At 35.3% G+C, this 16,802-nt stretch overlaps 1 protein-coding gene and 1 long non-coding RNA gene across 2 annotated transcripts in view; one reads left to right on the top strand and one right to left on the bottom strand.

Moving 5' to 3' along the window:
* Window positions 1–840: 840 nt before the first annotated feature.
* Window positions 841–16,802, bottom strand: part of LOC145665699 (uncharacterized) — a 531,121-nt gene continuing 515,159 nt past the window's right edge. The window contains exon 3 of the long non-coding RNA XR_014127603.1: window positions 841–891. This is a non-coding gene — a long non-coding RNA (uncharacterized LOC145665699). The remainder of the gene's footprint in view (window positions 892–16,802) is intronic.
* The window catches only part of LOC145665698 (clavesin-1-like), a 31,612-nt gene continuing 24,377 nt past the window's right edge, over window positions 9,568–16,802 (top strand). The window contains exon 1 of the mRNA XM_081732856.1: window positions 9,568–9,773. Coding sequence (XP_081588982.1) covers window positions 9,771–9,773 — 3 coding nt within the window. The 5' untranslated portion in view covers window positions 9,568–9,770. The remainder of the gene's footprint in view (window positions 9,774–16,802) is intronic.

The raw sequence follows: 16,802 nt of genomic DNA, 5'->3' as shown, positions 1-16,802 counted from the left end.
AACCCTTTATTGAGCAGTGCTGTTCTCAAGCAACATCACATAATATTGCGTTATCCGGACCAATTATAACTTCAGTGATGATTTAATTGGCATTATTGCTTTCATACAATATTCATATACATGATTTGCGGGTCGCTTCTTTAGATGCTTCTAATCTTCGTCAACAGGGGACAGTCAAATTTAGTACTGTATCTACAAAATAATATTATCTCCTACATTCCGAGAGTTATTATTATTATTATTATTATTATTATTATTATTATTATTATTATTATTATTATTATTATTATTTCTGGTTTCTTGCTCTGTAGAAAAATATTTCAACGAAACTGTTGGTAATTACTGGGAGTATTTGTATAACATTTTACCATGATAGGGCAATGTTGCTCAGCAGCTACACATAAGACCTATTTTATGCAATGTTGGTTTGAAATAAATACCCTGTATTTTGTAACCAAAGTACAAAAATACTTTAAAAATTATGATCAGGAAGACATGTTTTACCATAAAAGCAAACTAAATATTTTAATGGTAATGCTATCAATGTTTGCCAATTAAAGGGTTAATAATTATGGATGTTGAAATACGTGAACTCTCCCTTCCAGAACTTTTTTTTACACTTCTCTCCCTCTCCAACCCAACTTCGACTGTTATTATTTCTTCTGCATATAAGTAGAAAAACATTAAAAAGCCTTTTTATCATAATGCAAAGACATGAAAATAAACGTACATTTTTTATCGTGAACATACTGAGCAATGAAATATAATGCATATATAACTTTTTTCTCATAACTTTTAAGAGATAGAAAAAAGTAAGAGAAGGGTAACAAAAATTACTGGAGTTACCTTATATCACGCTGTGCTTCTTAATGTATCTGCACTCACACGTACCTGCAAATATAAGTAGAAAAAACAATAAATATTTATTAATTTATCATGTAGACCAATTAAATATTTGAATCAGTAATCAGCAATTTATATGTTGTCTAAACAGTAGTGAGCCCTTTCCGCACGAAATGATATTAGTGTGTCAAATCTCAGGGTATAAAAGTCGCAGCGTATCAGAGCTATCGTCGTTCGATAGCTGATTGTTGAAGCTAGTAGGTATGCAAAAACATGTTGGAATCCTTAATAATCAGACGTAAGATATTGTGCCGTGAAAAGAAGTGAACTTTCCACAAAACTGCGCTTCACTTTACAGTTTTATTTCAATAAAGCCGCAAATGCTGCACCAAGCCCGTGAAGAAATATGTGCTGTTTATGGGCAAGATACGCTATCAAAAGCAACACCCACAACATGGTTCAATCGCTTTCGTTCTGGAAATTTGCGGATATATAAGGATATAATTTCATTACCTCAACTTGCGGATAGTTAATTATCAAAGTGTTTAGTATAATATTAAAATAACCATGAAAGTGTATCATTATATATCAAAATTTCAATCCAAATACTATGTTGTAAAATTCTTTTATGTAGGCTATGAATATATACAAGTACCTTAACTCAGGGGTAAAAGTGGATCTGAGAAGGTAGGGGGACGGTAGTAGCCACAAAAGATATTTCCTTGGTAGTAGCGGCATGACGTGACGCCGTCCCCCTGCCTATCTTTTGCCCATTGTAACTTCTTAGGAACTGGGTGACGCCGTACATTTTTTGGAAGTTTTAGGACGGTGTTCCCCCGCACTTTTACCCCTACCTCAACTTACAAGTGATTTGTTTCGCGAGTAAAATCCAAATCACGAGTAAAAGATATTAAAAAAAAAAACTCCAACTCTCAAGTGAATATTCGACACACGTTTATAGAAGGTATGAAAAAGCTCATAATAACTTCATTCAACATTAAACGATATTAAACAAAGAGTTCTAAACGAGAGTGTGGAAACGCAATTTCACACAAGGCGGAAACTTCTATTATCAAATCTGCTAATGGTCATGTAATTTTCAAGGACAGTTAGGAATATCCTTCAAATAATTGACAGGGGCATTTTCACCGGAAGTAGTGTCCAAAAATCCAGAATGTCTGGGGATGTGTCTCCTCTCGCGCTTGAGGGGCCTTGCCACGATTATCTCTTCAATTCCGATGTATGTAGCCCTATCTGTATACATTCTGCATCCATAACTGCACTCAGTTATACTTAATATTTTCGTTTATATATATATAAAAAAAGCATTCTTAACCTTGGGCTCTAAGTGAATTATTGAATACAGTGGAACAGAGTATATAGGTTTTAAAGAGTACAGATGAGAAAGGGCATCTTGAATGTCACAGAATATATGACACATTTCCCACAGCTGTTCTTTTAATAGCTAAAGAAATATGATCAATTATTTACTTCTGAGTTGTAAATAACAATTTCAAGGAAGCTATTTACAGTAAATTGGCAGTAATTGATGTACTTATTGCCGCATCTCTTAAGAGCTGACGTCAGCATAATTTAAATGATAATAATCCATAACATTCAAAGTGCAATTAATACAATTTAGACGTGTTATCTGAACTTAATAGTTAACACAGAAAAGTAAATACATCTTGCAGAACAACATCCTTAGATAATGAAGATGATTCACTGCATTTGATATATATAAACAGATTTTTTTACTTGTTCCTTAAGAAGGGTCTACAACGGGAAGACGGTATTGAATAGGATAAAGAGGAATTCGATGTTATTAGCTTCGCAGATAAAATAGCTGATATTGCATCATATGATATGATATTTTCTCAATTAATTCTGAAACCGGAAATGGTTGATTTCTACCACTTCCAAAACTACACAAAAGAAACAAAAAATCTTTGAACAAAGCAAGTTTTAATCAAAAATAATTGTTTAACAGTTTTCTCAACAAACTAAATGTCTTGGCTTTATCGGACCAATCCAAGATGTTTAGTTAGTTGGCGAAACATTTTCAGAATTATTATTTTTGATTAAAACATCTTTTATTCAGAGGTTTCTACTTCTTTCGTGCAGTTACGAAAGTAAACGAAAGCTAACACGTACCACTTCCAGTTTGAATAGGGAGATAAGTGAGAAAACAGTGCATATTTAGATCGGTAAATCGATTAAAAACAAAGCTTCTTGCTATCACTTACCCCTTTTGCTATTTGTAGATTAATATTGAAACCGGAAGTTGTGGATTTCTATCACTTTCGGTTCTAGTAGAGAGTTGAGGATGGGGAATTCCTGGTGGGCTTAATTGATTGGAGGAAATCGATTTTCGATCGGTTTTTCGTGCGTATATATACGGGTGGCGCACGAAAAACCGGCTCGCCACAGACAGGTAAACTGCGCATTATCATCTATTGTTGCGAGAACGTTTGTGTAGTGTTCTGTCAGTTTTCAGTACGAAAGCCGTGAACACTTTGTTAAGACGTATGAAGTAAATCTCAGCGAGATGAATTTTCTACAAGAAAGACTCGCAATAGTGGAGGCGTATGTGTCTACCGGTTCATTTAAGGAAACGCAAAATATTTTTGCAAGGAAGTTTCCTGGCGTTTCCGTACCAGCAAAGAGCAGTATACAGAATTTGGTGAAGAAGTGGCGTACTACAGGTGCAGTTAGAACCCCCCCCCCCAAAAAAAAAAATCGAGCTCCGTCTGTTGGTACACTTGTTGTGATCGCAGATATTCAAGCACGAATGATCCAGAGTCCAAAGAAGTCGACACGGAAATTGTCGCAACAACTAAACATTTCGGGTAGGTCTTGTCAACGTGTCTTAAAAGAACTACGGATGAAGCCGTACAAAGCGGCATGTGCCCAAGAACTGAAGGAGGGAGATAAGCAAAAACGTGTGAATTACTGCACGTGGTAACTTGAAATGGTTCATATAGAATGTTGGACCAAATGCTACATTTTATGAGTGACGAAGCCTGGTTCCATCTGACAGGACATGTAAATACCCAAATCAGCAGATACTGGTCAGCAACCACTTACCATAAGATTCATGAGGAATCTCTTAACGATCAGAAAATAGGAGTCTGGTGTGCTGTGTCAGCAAGTCGGATTGTGAGACCCATATATATATATATATATATATATATATATATATATTAAATAACAGTAAACAGTGATGTGTATATGCGAATATTTGTGGAATTTTACGAGCAGTTGACGCCCCATGAACGTTCCTATGCCTTCTTTCAACAGGATGGGGCGATCTGTCGCACTTCACGCGAGTCACTACCACGAATTCATGAAAGATTTACAGAAGAAAGGACTGCCAGCAAACGATTGTGGTCGCAGAGTTCGCCGGACCTGACCACTTGTGACTTATCTGTGGGATAATCTAAAGGGAAAAGTGTACGCAAATAATCCAAAAACATTAGAAGACTTGAAGGACAATATTCGTAATGAGATTTTGGCAATTGATGGGCAGAGATGCGCATTGTGTATAATAACATGTTAGTGCACGCACAAAAATGCATTGAAGGAGGTCATTTTCAGCATCTACTGTAAAAGACAAGACAAGATCACAAGATTACAAGATCACTTCAGTAAATAAAGTAAGTGCATCTCACTAACCAAACCTTTGCGCTTTGTATGAATTTTTGTATATGCTCGTGGCGTGCCGGGCTTGTTTCTCTTGTGCCACTCCGTATATATATATATATATATATATACATTGGCGGATCTAAGGGGGCTATAGCCCCCCTTGAAGCTCATGTACACACTGGATAAAATGGGTTTCAATCCTGCTTTACACTGGATAAGACGGCAAACTATGGTTTAGCCCCTCCCTTGATCATATCCTGGATCCGCCACAGTATAACTTACATGTACGACTTTGTTGCCCTTTCAACTTCCTTACGTATTCAACTTCATTGTATGTTCAACTTCGTTCAACTTCTAGCCACGCAGACTATTACTCTACCTAGCCTAGCCTAGGGTTTACCAAGTGTGGTGCTGGGGGAATTATTAGTGCAGGTATTATGAAAGGGATTGACGAGAGACCTGGATTTGATTCCGGACGGGCCTTTCAAGTGATTTAGATTCTACGTTAAGCTGTAGGTCCACGTCTCATATAGCGTCGGAGCTGACTGGGAGGCTAAACCCCAAAATCAACCAATGGACATGGAATACGAAAAGGAAACGAAAGCAAAGATATGAATGGGAAAATAAGAATTTAGGAAGAGGAAAAAGGTTGTCTTCCTAAAGAATTTGCTAATGACTAAGACAATAAAAATTGCAGTAAACTTCAGATTCTTCCAAAATATCACATGGCCTAACTCTTTCAACTGAATCAAAAGCTTTCTTAAGGTCTATGAATACTTGGCGAACTGTACCGTCACATTCCTGCCTTTACTTTTCTGTAACATCTTTTGAAGCAGAATATTTGCACACTCTTGACCTACTATTATTAAAGTCACTTGGATTATCTGTGATTTCTCTATCTGTATACGAGGTTAATTAACAATGCTACAAGAATGAAGCACAAGTTCTTGTAGCAAATTGTTTATAGCGACCTTTCTTGATAATTATTACAGTACGTTTTAGAATCTGCGGGATTCGCACCCTGAGATCACTTACTGAATGCTAATGGTTCATATAACCCACTTACACACGAGTTCTCAATCTTTTTCAGTGGCGTACCATCAAAGTATATTAATTATTATTAATGCCATCATAAGCCGCACGTACTACCAATAGCGGCTCGCGTACCCCACCGATTAAGAAACCCTGTACGGTGCGAAGTTTTATTACAGGTTCAAAATATAGAAAGGATTAATCTTCAATAACAAAAAATTGACGTTAACAACAACAAAAAAGTAAGTGGTGACAGTCATACAGGAATATCAATGGATCCATGATGATATGTATACTGCTAAATCTTGTTCTTCTGCATCATTATTTTCCCCCCTTCTCTCGCCGTATTTCTCTCTGCTTTTCTCATATTGTCGATGTTCACTTTTACGTCATAGGTTTGGGAGACCCGGGATCGATTCCTGGCGGGAGTTCATGTGGTTCGGTTTCCATGTTAATCAGTAAGTCTCGTCTTTATATACCCTCGCCGCTGAAAGTTACGTTAAACTCAAAATCAACTCAACTTCTACGTCATAGGCCTACATCGGCCAGCAGGAAATGACTCTGTTAGGTTGGCTTCCTCACTCAATAAAACATATAGTTTGCAATACAAAACTTTTTTTTTTTTTTATTTTTAACGCGACGTTCGATATCTGTGGCTGGCAGTATTTACCAGAAGAGCAGGTCAATTTCCTACGAACTTGTAATAACAATGGCAAGAAGCTAACCCTTTGTAACGCTGCCAACACTCAACTCCTAGACGGTTCGCATGTGGGCGCTAGTGACCTTATTAACAGTATTACTACGGATAAGAAAAGTTTATTTACTTTGTAAACTGCATTCCACCAGCAAAACGATAAGTCAATCTTTTTATTACATATTTTATAATCTTTGACATAATTAGTGTTGCTCACGAGAGGAGACGAGAAATAACGAAATAATCTCTTTGTTTCATCTACAAGTTACCTTCCGCATCACTAGAGGTCTCTAAAGAGTGAGATATAACAACTTTTAAACCATATTTATTATTGAAGTCTATTGTGTAATAACTTCCGTATCTTGAAACGTTAATAAATGCTCATTATTGTATTCATAGAATCGCTTTATCTATTTATAGTTTTTTTATACTATGAATCATGTGACACTTAAACAGTCTTTCAGATCTAGGTACTTGTATAAATTAGTGTTGGCCCACGAGACTGGTGAAATGTCCCGTCTTGTCTGGAATTTTAAAAGGTACGGTACTTCTCGTGTCGACACTTGTCTTGTTTCCGAGATTGGAATCGAGACGAGACGAATAATTTCTCGTTGTGTGGATAACAGTAGATACAACCCATTATAATTCTGTATAATACTTTGGTAGAAATGAATTTATAGAAATTTAATACTACTTCAATGAGATTCCATTTATGAACATAAAAAATATATAATAGAGAATTTAAATCTCAGGGAATAAGATACATCTAAATAGACCTGAAGAAAAAAACAGTAATATAAGAAAAAAGTAACACCGAGTTGGACACGCGAGGTCGTAACTATTGGATAAGATGCTAAATCGGTGGTTGGCCAACGTACGCTCCTTAATTAACTACGATGGACCAACATGTTTCTTAACTGTGTTATACGTTTACCTATGTTACACATTCAACTTCGTTACATGTTCAACTTTGTTACAAGTTAAGCTTTGTTACACGTTCAACTTCTAACCATGCCGACCATCACTCTGCCTACAGTTTACCAAGTGTGCTGCTATGGGCACTACTAGTGCAGTAAAATCAATCTTTAAAATTACTGTTTATTTCAAGGAAAGAAAGAAAGAAAATAATAAAATGAATAATTCCCCTACCACAGTAGATCGTCCGACTAGAAAACCAAGACGCCATAGGCTATATGCTGAACACTTTTATAACCCTACATAATTTTTCCCCTCAATTCTTAATACATATCTTATTTAACTCGATTGTTCCCGAAGAACATCAAATACCTGACTAAATATAATACAATGTACATATTTTATTTTGGGATTTAATTAAAGTAATAATTACAATTTGAATCACATACGTATATCGTTTAATGCTTGTGCCATGTTTCCCTTTCTGTCTTTTATATCAATGATTTAAATACGGTAACATTGTTTTCTTGTTTGAAACGGACAGGAATTTTAATCGCTTGACCTTCCTGATTTGTTCTTCAAGTCTCGCAAATTGCTTTGTCAAAATTAATTTCCATCATATATAATTCTAATGTTATTTAAATTAAATTTCATTTACAAATATTAATATTATATAAATTATAACATTTAATTTCCACAAAGGATGGAACACTGAAGTAGATTTGAAAGAAAAAAAGGAATTAGTTGTTTCATTTTATTTAAAAAAAATCTCCATATAACGAGTTAAAATCCTAGATAGCATATTGAGCAACTTCACATGACAACTAGAGTCGACATTTTCTTATTTTTATACTTCGGAAACCAACTAAAGTCGACATTTTCTTGTTCTCATACTTTGCATGACTACTAGAATCGACATTTTTTTGTTCTTACACTTTACATGACTACTAAATTCGATATTTCCTCATTCTTACACATCGCATGACTACCAGAGGCAACATTTTCTCGTTCTTTTACTTCGCATGACTACTAGAGTCGACATTTTCTCATCCTTATACTTTGCATGACTATTTCTTATTCTTATACTTCACAGAACTCCAGGATGGACAGGAACATGGACAAAGAAACATCGGGGATAGTTTAAAACGCCCATGTCGATCAGAGGGACTCGATCCCCTCATGTGACCGCGGAGGCTCAGTGGTAGAGCGCTTACTTCTCGCGCATGGTGTTTCTGGTTCGATACCAAGCTTTCACCAAATGGGCTTCGTGGGGAAGAAACACCGTGTGAGTGGGTTTTCTTGCCGTTATTCCGTTTACTCGCACTTCCACAATTCCACTATTTTGTTCATTATCACCATCACCGTTTCCCTTTGCCTTGGTGCACAATCGTGCGAAATTAGATTTAAAAATCGAATCCCAATGGGTATCGCCTCAAACTGCTTGACTATACTACACCGGCACAAGTGAGCAGATCTGAAGCCAGAAATTTCATGCGGGGGGGTAATCTTTGGCTCTTTTAGAAGTTAATGTAACATTTCTTGAATTCCAAATCTTTGCAGTTTTTCCTTGATTTTTGGTACGGGTCCGGACCAAATGGACTCCATCTAGCTACGTCCCTGTCACTGAGCCACAGTGCTCCCCTCAACACCATTTTAGCTCTATTGACTTAGTGACCTCGAACATTTGGTAAATGGACCAGAATCTATGTCCTACCGAACACATTATGTAATAAGAGGTTACTTGATTAACACCCAGCCAGAAAAGCTAAATAATATTAAAGAGATCTTTCTTCTTCTATAGGGTCACGGTGGCTCCGTGGTAGAGCGCTCTCCCCTTCTGCAACGCGACTCTGGTTCGATCCAAGGCCATATGAGTTTCTGCTAAACAACATTGTGCCCATGGGTTTTCTCGGGGTTCTCCCATTTTCTCCCACATTTTCATTTCAGGAATGCTTCCATCATCATTTACTTGCGTTAATCAACCGATTCCTTTAGCCTAAAGGGGATAATCGTGAAACATTAAATTATACACATTTTTTTCTACAATACTACATTTTTTCTACGTATCAAGTTTGTTCAAAAAATAATCAATTAATTATGAGTATTTTATACATGACATATTAATTTCCTAAATCAAGCAATAAATGTAAGCTTACATCATATGAAACTACAGTATCTAATCACGTTTTCAAGCTAACATTTTATTATAGTATAAAATCATTTTTTTATTTCGGAATTTATGTTTGTATAAAGAAGCATGACCTAGACCCATATCCAATTCGCAACCGTGGCCTACATCTTCAAGAAAGGTCAGCTCCTCAGCTGAAAAATTTTAAGCAAACGATGAACTTTAGCATATCGTCGTCTTCTTCTCCTTTTCCCTCCCCGCTATCTTAAAAGTCACTTGATTTAGATTATTTTATAGTATCGAAAAGAGGATTTCTGTTAAGTCTTCATAAAAGCAATGTCAGTGCAAGGACAACCGTAAGATTAGTGATCCTGGAGGAACATCTTCTCTCGGAACTACTAATAAGTCTCGGAACTTCCGCAACACACACTTCTCAAGATACTGAGTATTAACTATTATATCTGTATTTAGTGACTTGTGAGGATATCAGATTCTTGTTTTATTTTTAAAAAAATGGTAAGAATTCAATCTGTGTTTGTTGAACAAAATCATGATAAGTAGTATGAACGTCACCGTTAGGAATATATATATGTGTGTGTGTGTTACAGTTAGAGGAAAGCGAATAGCAATTAATACTACCTGAAATTTAACAGTGTAAATTTTTCATATATCTATGTATTAAAATGCTAGGTTTGTATGTTTGTGGTCAAGAAAAAAATGTCTGAATTTTGGCCAATCATTTTGACAGTAAGTTCTCGGGAGCCATTGGCTCTAGAAAGACGTCCTTTTCTCTGATCGATTGCAAATTTTGTGTAGATTGTTCAGTTTTAATTGAATATTTTTTTAAATGGCTGTTTTTTCTTTATTACATTTTTAGGGGTACACTGAAAATATTGAAATTTTAAAAAAGCACCATATCCTACGAGTTATGCATTCCAACACAATATATTTGTATACGGGGTAGTATAGCTCTCCGACGTTTGTTTGATTGCCAAATGATAATGAAAAACGAAGGATAACCATTTCCCCAGTTTAAGATGAATCTTTATTGTTTGGAGTGTTTTGCCCAATGAACACACTGATATTGCGATTGATTGTAATCCGTGTGTACTGTATTTGCTTACTACATACTGCATGCAGGCAGAAAGAAAACACTGATGATACATGAATTAGAAACTACAAGCTGAAGTAGGCTCAAATTGTACAAACGGTGCAAGATATTGAAAAAATAATCGAAAAAAAGCTTCCCTTTATGATACCCTTGCCGATTTTTATCAAGACGTCCTTCATTTGTGTCTGTAAAGGGACATGTACAGATATTGTAAGGGATTACAAAGAGATTCATGCTCGTATGATGCGTTGTGTAGATAGCGGAAGTTCAGCTAGTACTACCTGAAATTTACCAGTGAAAATTATTAATATAATTATAGCAAACTAGCAGCGTTCACCCCGCTTCGCTGCGGTCACCCCGGAACGCAATAAACTTTGTTACTTAGATAATTTTTACTTTTTCGCTTTCAAGTGATATGATAAAAACCATAGTAGATTGCAGTAAATGTTAACATTATATCGCCTCTCATTTATGTTAACCCGCCCCGCTTCGCTGCGGTCACCCCGGAACGCAATAAACTTTGTTACTTAGATAAAAAAAACCATAGTAGATTGCAGTAAATGTTAACATTATATCGCCTGTCATTTATGTTAACCCGCCGAGTGACACGGTCATGCGGGTTGCATATAAATACGTTTATTTTTACCTATGATGAACTAACAAAGGATTTCTACGTCATGGACACTTGAATGGTCAATTATCTCAAGACACTGGTAATTAAAAATTAAAGTGATATGATAAAAACCATCTAGGGTCCAAATCCTAATAACCCCCCAAAAATGAAAGAAATTGGTTCAGCCGTATTAGTGTGATGAGGGAACAAAGGATTTGTACGTTCTCTTTTATATATATAGATAAATAAATGTAGCGGTGAGATGACTCTGTGGTAGAGTGGTTCATCTCTCATGTGTGAGATCTGGATTAATTCCACCTTGCGCAGAAGTTAACTTTGTGGTGGGCAAAACGTTTTCTCGGGATTTATCCCATTTCTGTCCACTTTCTTCATTCCACCATTTTCTTGAGTCTCATCATCAGCGTCTTCTTTGGCCTATACAGCACATTCGCTGCGGTCACCCCGGAACGCAATAAACTTTGTTACTTAGATAATTTTTACTTTTTCGCTTTCAAGTGATATGATAAAAACCATAGTAGATTGCAGTAAATGTTAACATTATATCGCCTCTCATTTATGTTAACCCGCCCCGCTTCGCTGCGGTCACCCCGGAACGCAATAAACTTTGTTACTTAGATAAAAAAACCATAGTAGATTGCAGTAAATGTTAACATTATATCGCCTGTCATTTATGTTAACCCGCCGAGTGACACGGTCATGCGGGTTGCATATAAATACGTTTATTTTTACCTATGATGAACTAACAAAGGATTTCTACGTCATGGACACTTGAATGGTCAATTATCTCAAGACACTGGTAATTAAAAATTAAAGTGATATGATAAAAACCATCTAGGGTCCAAATCCTAATAACCCCCCAAAAATGAAAGAAATTGGTTCAGCCGTATTAGCGTGATGAGGGAACAAAGGATTTGTACGTTCTCTTTTATATATATAGATAAATAAATGTAGCGCTGAGATGACTCTGTGGTAGAGTGGTTCATCTCTCATGTGTGAGATCTGGATTAATTCCACCTTGCGCAGAAGTTAACTTTGTGGTGGGCAAAACGTTTTCTCGGGATTTATCCCATTTCTGTCCACTTTCTTCATTCCACCATTTTCTTGAGTCTCATCATCAGCGTCTTCTTTGGCCTATACAGCACAACTGTAGGGTTTGAAACAGAAAGATTCAATATAAGCTAACAGAATGTAAAAACTCACCATTATTATCGGCAACGAAACACATGCTTTTCTAATGTCACTATTTTTTATTCGGTTATCTAGAAGAGTGGTTCTTGACTTTTTTTACTGCCAGGACATTGCGACACACTAGTTTGATATTTTTATTATAAATAATATAATATAATAATAATAATAATAATAATAATAATAATAATAATAATAATAATAATAATAATAATAATAATAATAATAATATCTATTATAATAGTGAAACCAATTTGTTTTTATAATGACTAGATAGCACTGAGCATTATTGCTATCATTGGAGGTGTTGACTGGTACAGCCTGTCTCGATTTTAACTAAAATTCTTCATGATAGAACAGACCACATTGTAGTACCTACAATAATAAATGAAACATAAAATTATTGCTGATGGGGAGCACGGTGTCTCAGTGATTGGGTGTTTACCTCTGACGTGTGAGGTCTCTGGTTAGATCTCCAGCCCAGTAAGTTCATGGTGGATAACATCGTGTCCGTGGGTTTTCGCACATCCTCATTCCACTAATACTTCCTTCATTATTCTCTTATCTTATTCATCCATCTCTTTTAGCTTAAAGGACGTAATGTGTGACGTTACGCAACATATTCCATTTTACTTCATTATTACTGTTTCAACAATAACCAGAACTGCATCCTTTACAAACTTAATTCTAGAGGTCGGTTATTATTGACTATAAAATTTGATAACTCTCTAGTTGGAAATATGACTAATGTAGGTAGCAGTAAAACAAGCCTTGTAAAATGCAAAAGAGGCATGTGCATTAGGAAATATGTCTTATAACAAATTAACATACATTTTATGGAAAATGCTTTTGCCCCTTGTCTTTTACATAACCTCAACAAACGTACTTTTATTATTACAAGGCTCTTCCTCGCCATCTCTTTTCTCTAAAAAGGGGCAACAAAGAACCTCGTATGTAAGCATTGTTATATACACACGTTGGTACCCATGAGAAAACTAGAAAAAAAGCATTTTGCTTCCTTACCAAAAAAAAAAAAAGTACATGCTTTCTCTATTCAAGGAAAGAAGAAAAAAGTTTTAACATCTCTGGTCTCGTTTACATACTGTTTTACTCGCATCCATAATGCGGAAAACAACACAACGCCATTCTGAAGAATTACACTTAATGCAATTTCACGTAACGCTATTATTACTAACTTCATTGAGAGAGCAAATGCTGCACTGAATTCTCATCTTTTCAACTTTTGGTTCCTGCTTTTCTTTCTGCTCTTGTATTTGGTATTTTTTCCTTTTATTTACACGAAAATTGCTTCTTTTTCTTATTTTTTTTAACAGCAAGCAGTGTTGGCAAGTTATGTATAGTTTCTTTAAATAATCAACATATTTCCCATAGATACCGTAACACAAGAATACACGATCAAGGGTCACATTCCGTAACGGTTTGCGTCAACAAAATGTCAAATTTGCGTTTTAGTTTGCGATAATAGGCATAACAGCTATAATTGATTTTTGCATGTTTTGCGTTGGGTTATGCATCGCAATCTTAGTGAAATCTGCTACGAAACAAGACCCCAAAGCTCATTTTTTGAAACTCAAATTGCAGTTTCATGGAATGTAAGGTTGGGATTCTTTTGACGTGTCTCCTTTCTTCACCACTCAAGAATCAAGATTTAGGATCAAAAATAGTTTAAATAAGAAAATATGGAAAGCGCACGCTGTTTGACAAGAAGGCTTGTTACAAAATACAACTAAAAAGATATATAGATAGATAAGATGGTCTCATTTCTGACAGCAGCCAGTCTTCCCTCCCGCAACCTTTTGTTCTTCCGACTATATGATCAAGTTGTCAACGAACATAACTTCGAAGATATGCACTCTCCGCATTTTTAGATAAACGATCTTATCTCATTTCGTAACTTGTTTCCCTCCCTACCAACTTTTTGAAGATCAGTGAGGAACAATGGTGTGAATGGACAGGTATCTGCACCTTCACGAACATGAAAAGATATCCTGCTTATATGCTTTCCAACGCTGTCATACTTATTCGTAAAAAGTAATATTAATGAACTATAAGAGTTAGATTAAAAATAAAAAAGTTAACATGTAGTATCGGGGTAGGCTAAAATCTGGAGAAATTTTGAATTGCATAAGACAAATAATTTTCATAATATAATATTTTGGAAAGAAGTTCACCATGTTATTATATAGGGATTGATGATCTCAGTTGAAAACGTTAGACACGGCCTTAAGAGTAACAGTAAATATTTTGGTATGTACCGGTAAAAAATTTCAATTATACGTATTGCTGCAGATTAGGAACACGGGCGCCACTTTCTTTAAAAAGATGATAAAATCTGGTATTTTACAAGATAAAAGTCACGTTAATGAATGTGTTTATATAGGCAGTGACACTCATGTATCAACATAAGATGTAGCATGAAAACATGTTGCATTAGGTCCTATCATGCAATTGTGTATATATAAACAAGGTACTGACAGCAAGGAGATAAGTCTACCAACTTGTAAGGATCACTTAACAGATTGCTGTGGGTTTCGCACGAATAATATAATAGGTTAAACAAATCTTTATTTACACTCATTTTACGGACTATTTACTGGATGAGCTCACAAGCTTTGCCCTTCCTTAAACCCAAATAGATGTAACTTTAGCTTGTGGTGATAATATAGCACAGGCTCTTTTTCTTAAGTACTCGTTTTCAGGACGCATCAATTTGCAGGTATAATACCAACATATACACAATTTGTTGGCATGCGCCAAGAAAATAAGGCTCGAAAATGGACTGGATATTATTACATCAGGAAAAGCGAGGTGTAATGTGAGGTGAAATTTTATCAAGTGGCCCGCATGTGCCTAATCTGAATGTACACTCATGTATTGTCGCATGTCTATAAATATGTTGTTGTAGGAATATAATTTGATAACGAATTCACCCGGTATTTCTTATAATGTTAGTATGTATATAATCGGCAAAGACATGTATGTGGCAAATTTCATGTCAAAAGAGCAGTAAATAAGAACAATAAAACGAAAAATAAAACTTTCTTGTCCATTTAGGAACATTTTGTTTTACTCATTCTAATTATCGTATTTATAATTATTTTCCCATGAAATTTACCACAAATATACATTTCCCAATTATACATATAATAACAGTATTTAAAGTACCCTGCAAAATCATTATCAAATTATATTCTTACAAGAAGACAATTATAGATATGCGACAATTATTTTGGACATGAGTATATATATAGTAATTTCAAGATCTTAGTAATATTCAACTGATTCGACAATAACCTCATTTAAAGCTGGCACGGAACAGGAATTTGGGGAAATTGTTAACAACTAGGGATGACCGAAATTTTCCGGAACCGGAAATCTCACTTTACGGATTTCGGAAAAAAATCCGAATATTTTTAAAAATCCGTAATATTTCGGAAATTTTCTGAATTTTTCCGGATTCCGACTTTCGGAATTTTTCCAGATTCTGAATTTTGGAATTTTTCCAAATTCCGGATTTTTCCGATTTTTCCTTTCCAGATTCCGGAAAGTAAGAATTCCGGAATTGGCCATCTCTATTCACAACCTTTTACGCTCTTGGAACAGTTTACCAGTAGCTAAATAGAAGATGTCTTAAAACAAAAAGGAAAACCCCTCAATAATGAATATTTTATTTGTATATCACCATTTCCACATCATAGCTTTCAAGGGCACCGATCCTGGGGGAGCCGGGGACCCGGCCCCCTCAAAGCTCGTGTGGGCCCCCCTTTTGTATTTATGAATATACAATATTTGGCATAATTTGAATATAATTTGTCTTAAAATCCTCATATATATATACCTTCTGTATCTAAATGGGACCGCCAAATTTACAGAGAAATCGGCGCCCTTGATAGCTTTTAATTCAGAGTGTTGAGAACATATACCTACATAAATTAAAATTAAGTTATAAGTGTGTTTCGGTGGTTATTAAGGAAAAAGCGTGCAACTCACTTTGTATTTGCAATAAAATACAAGCAGGGCCGGTCTTAGAAGGTGTGGGGTGCCTAATTGTGAAAAATTTTGGTCAGCCCAAAGGTGCAAACTAACTCACAAAATGTTATTTGTACTTGAAAAGCTGAGCGTATATTACATTCTAGCGCGGGGTGCAATTGGGAGTAAACGGTTCAATCGGTTTAAAAAGCTGGCCATAGTACCAAGGGAAAAAAGAAAAAAAACTGTCAAAGTTATTATCTTTTGAGTTCATGGTTCGAGATATCTCGCTCTGGCTAGTTTCAAAGGTTAAAGAAATAACTATTTATTGCCAGTACGAAAGTGTACCTCGAGTGTCGTTTTATTTCAATATATTTATATAGAAAAGTTATTATTATTTTTATGTTTCTATTTTTCCGCTTCAGAATTTTTTAAAATGTTATTGATTTATTGTTTTTATATAAGTTTTGATTAATTACTTACATCATTATTATTATTATTATTATTATTATTATTATTATTATTATTATTATTATTATTATTATTATTTTATCTAAGACGAATCATCAACATAGGTATTCTGTCATTCCTGGCAGGTTACTTGCCGCAACTGAGAAGCTTCCAT

The sequence above is a fragment of the Thermobia domestica genome, chromosome 12, assembly GCF_964235325.1.
Source record: "Thermobia domestica chromosome 12, izTheDome1.hap1.1, whole genome shotgun sequence".
Classification (NCBI taxonomy): Eukaryota; Metazoa; Arthropoda; class Insecta; order Zygentoma; family Lepismatidae; genus Thermobia; species Thermobia domestica.
This window is presented reverse-complemented; position numbering and strand designations above follow the sequence as displayed.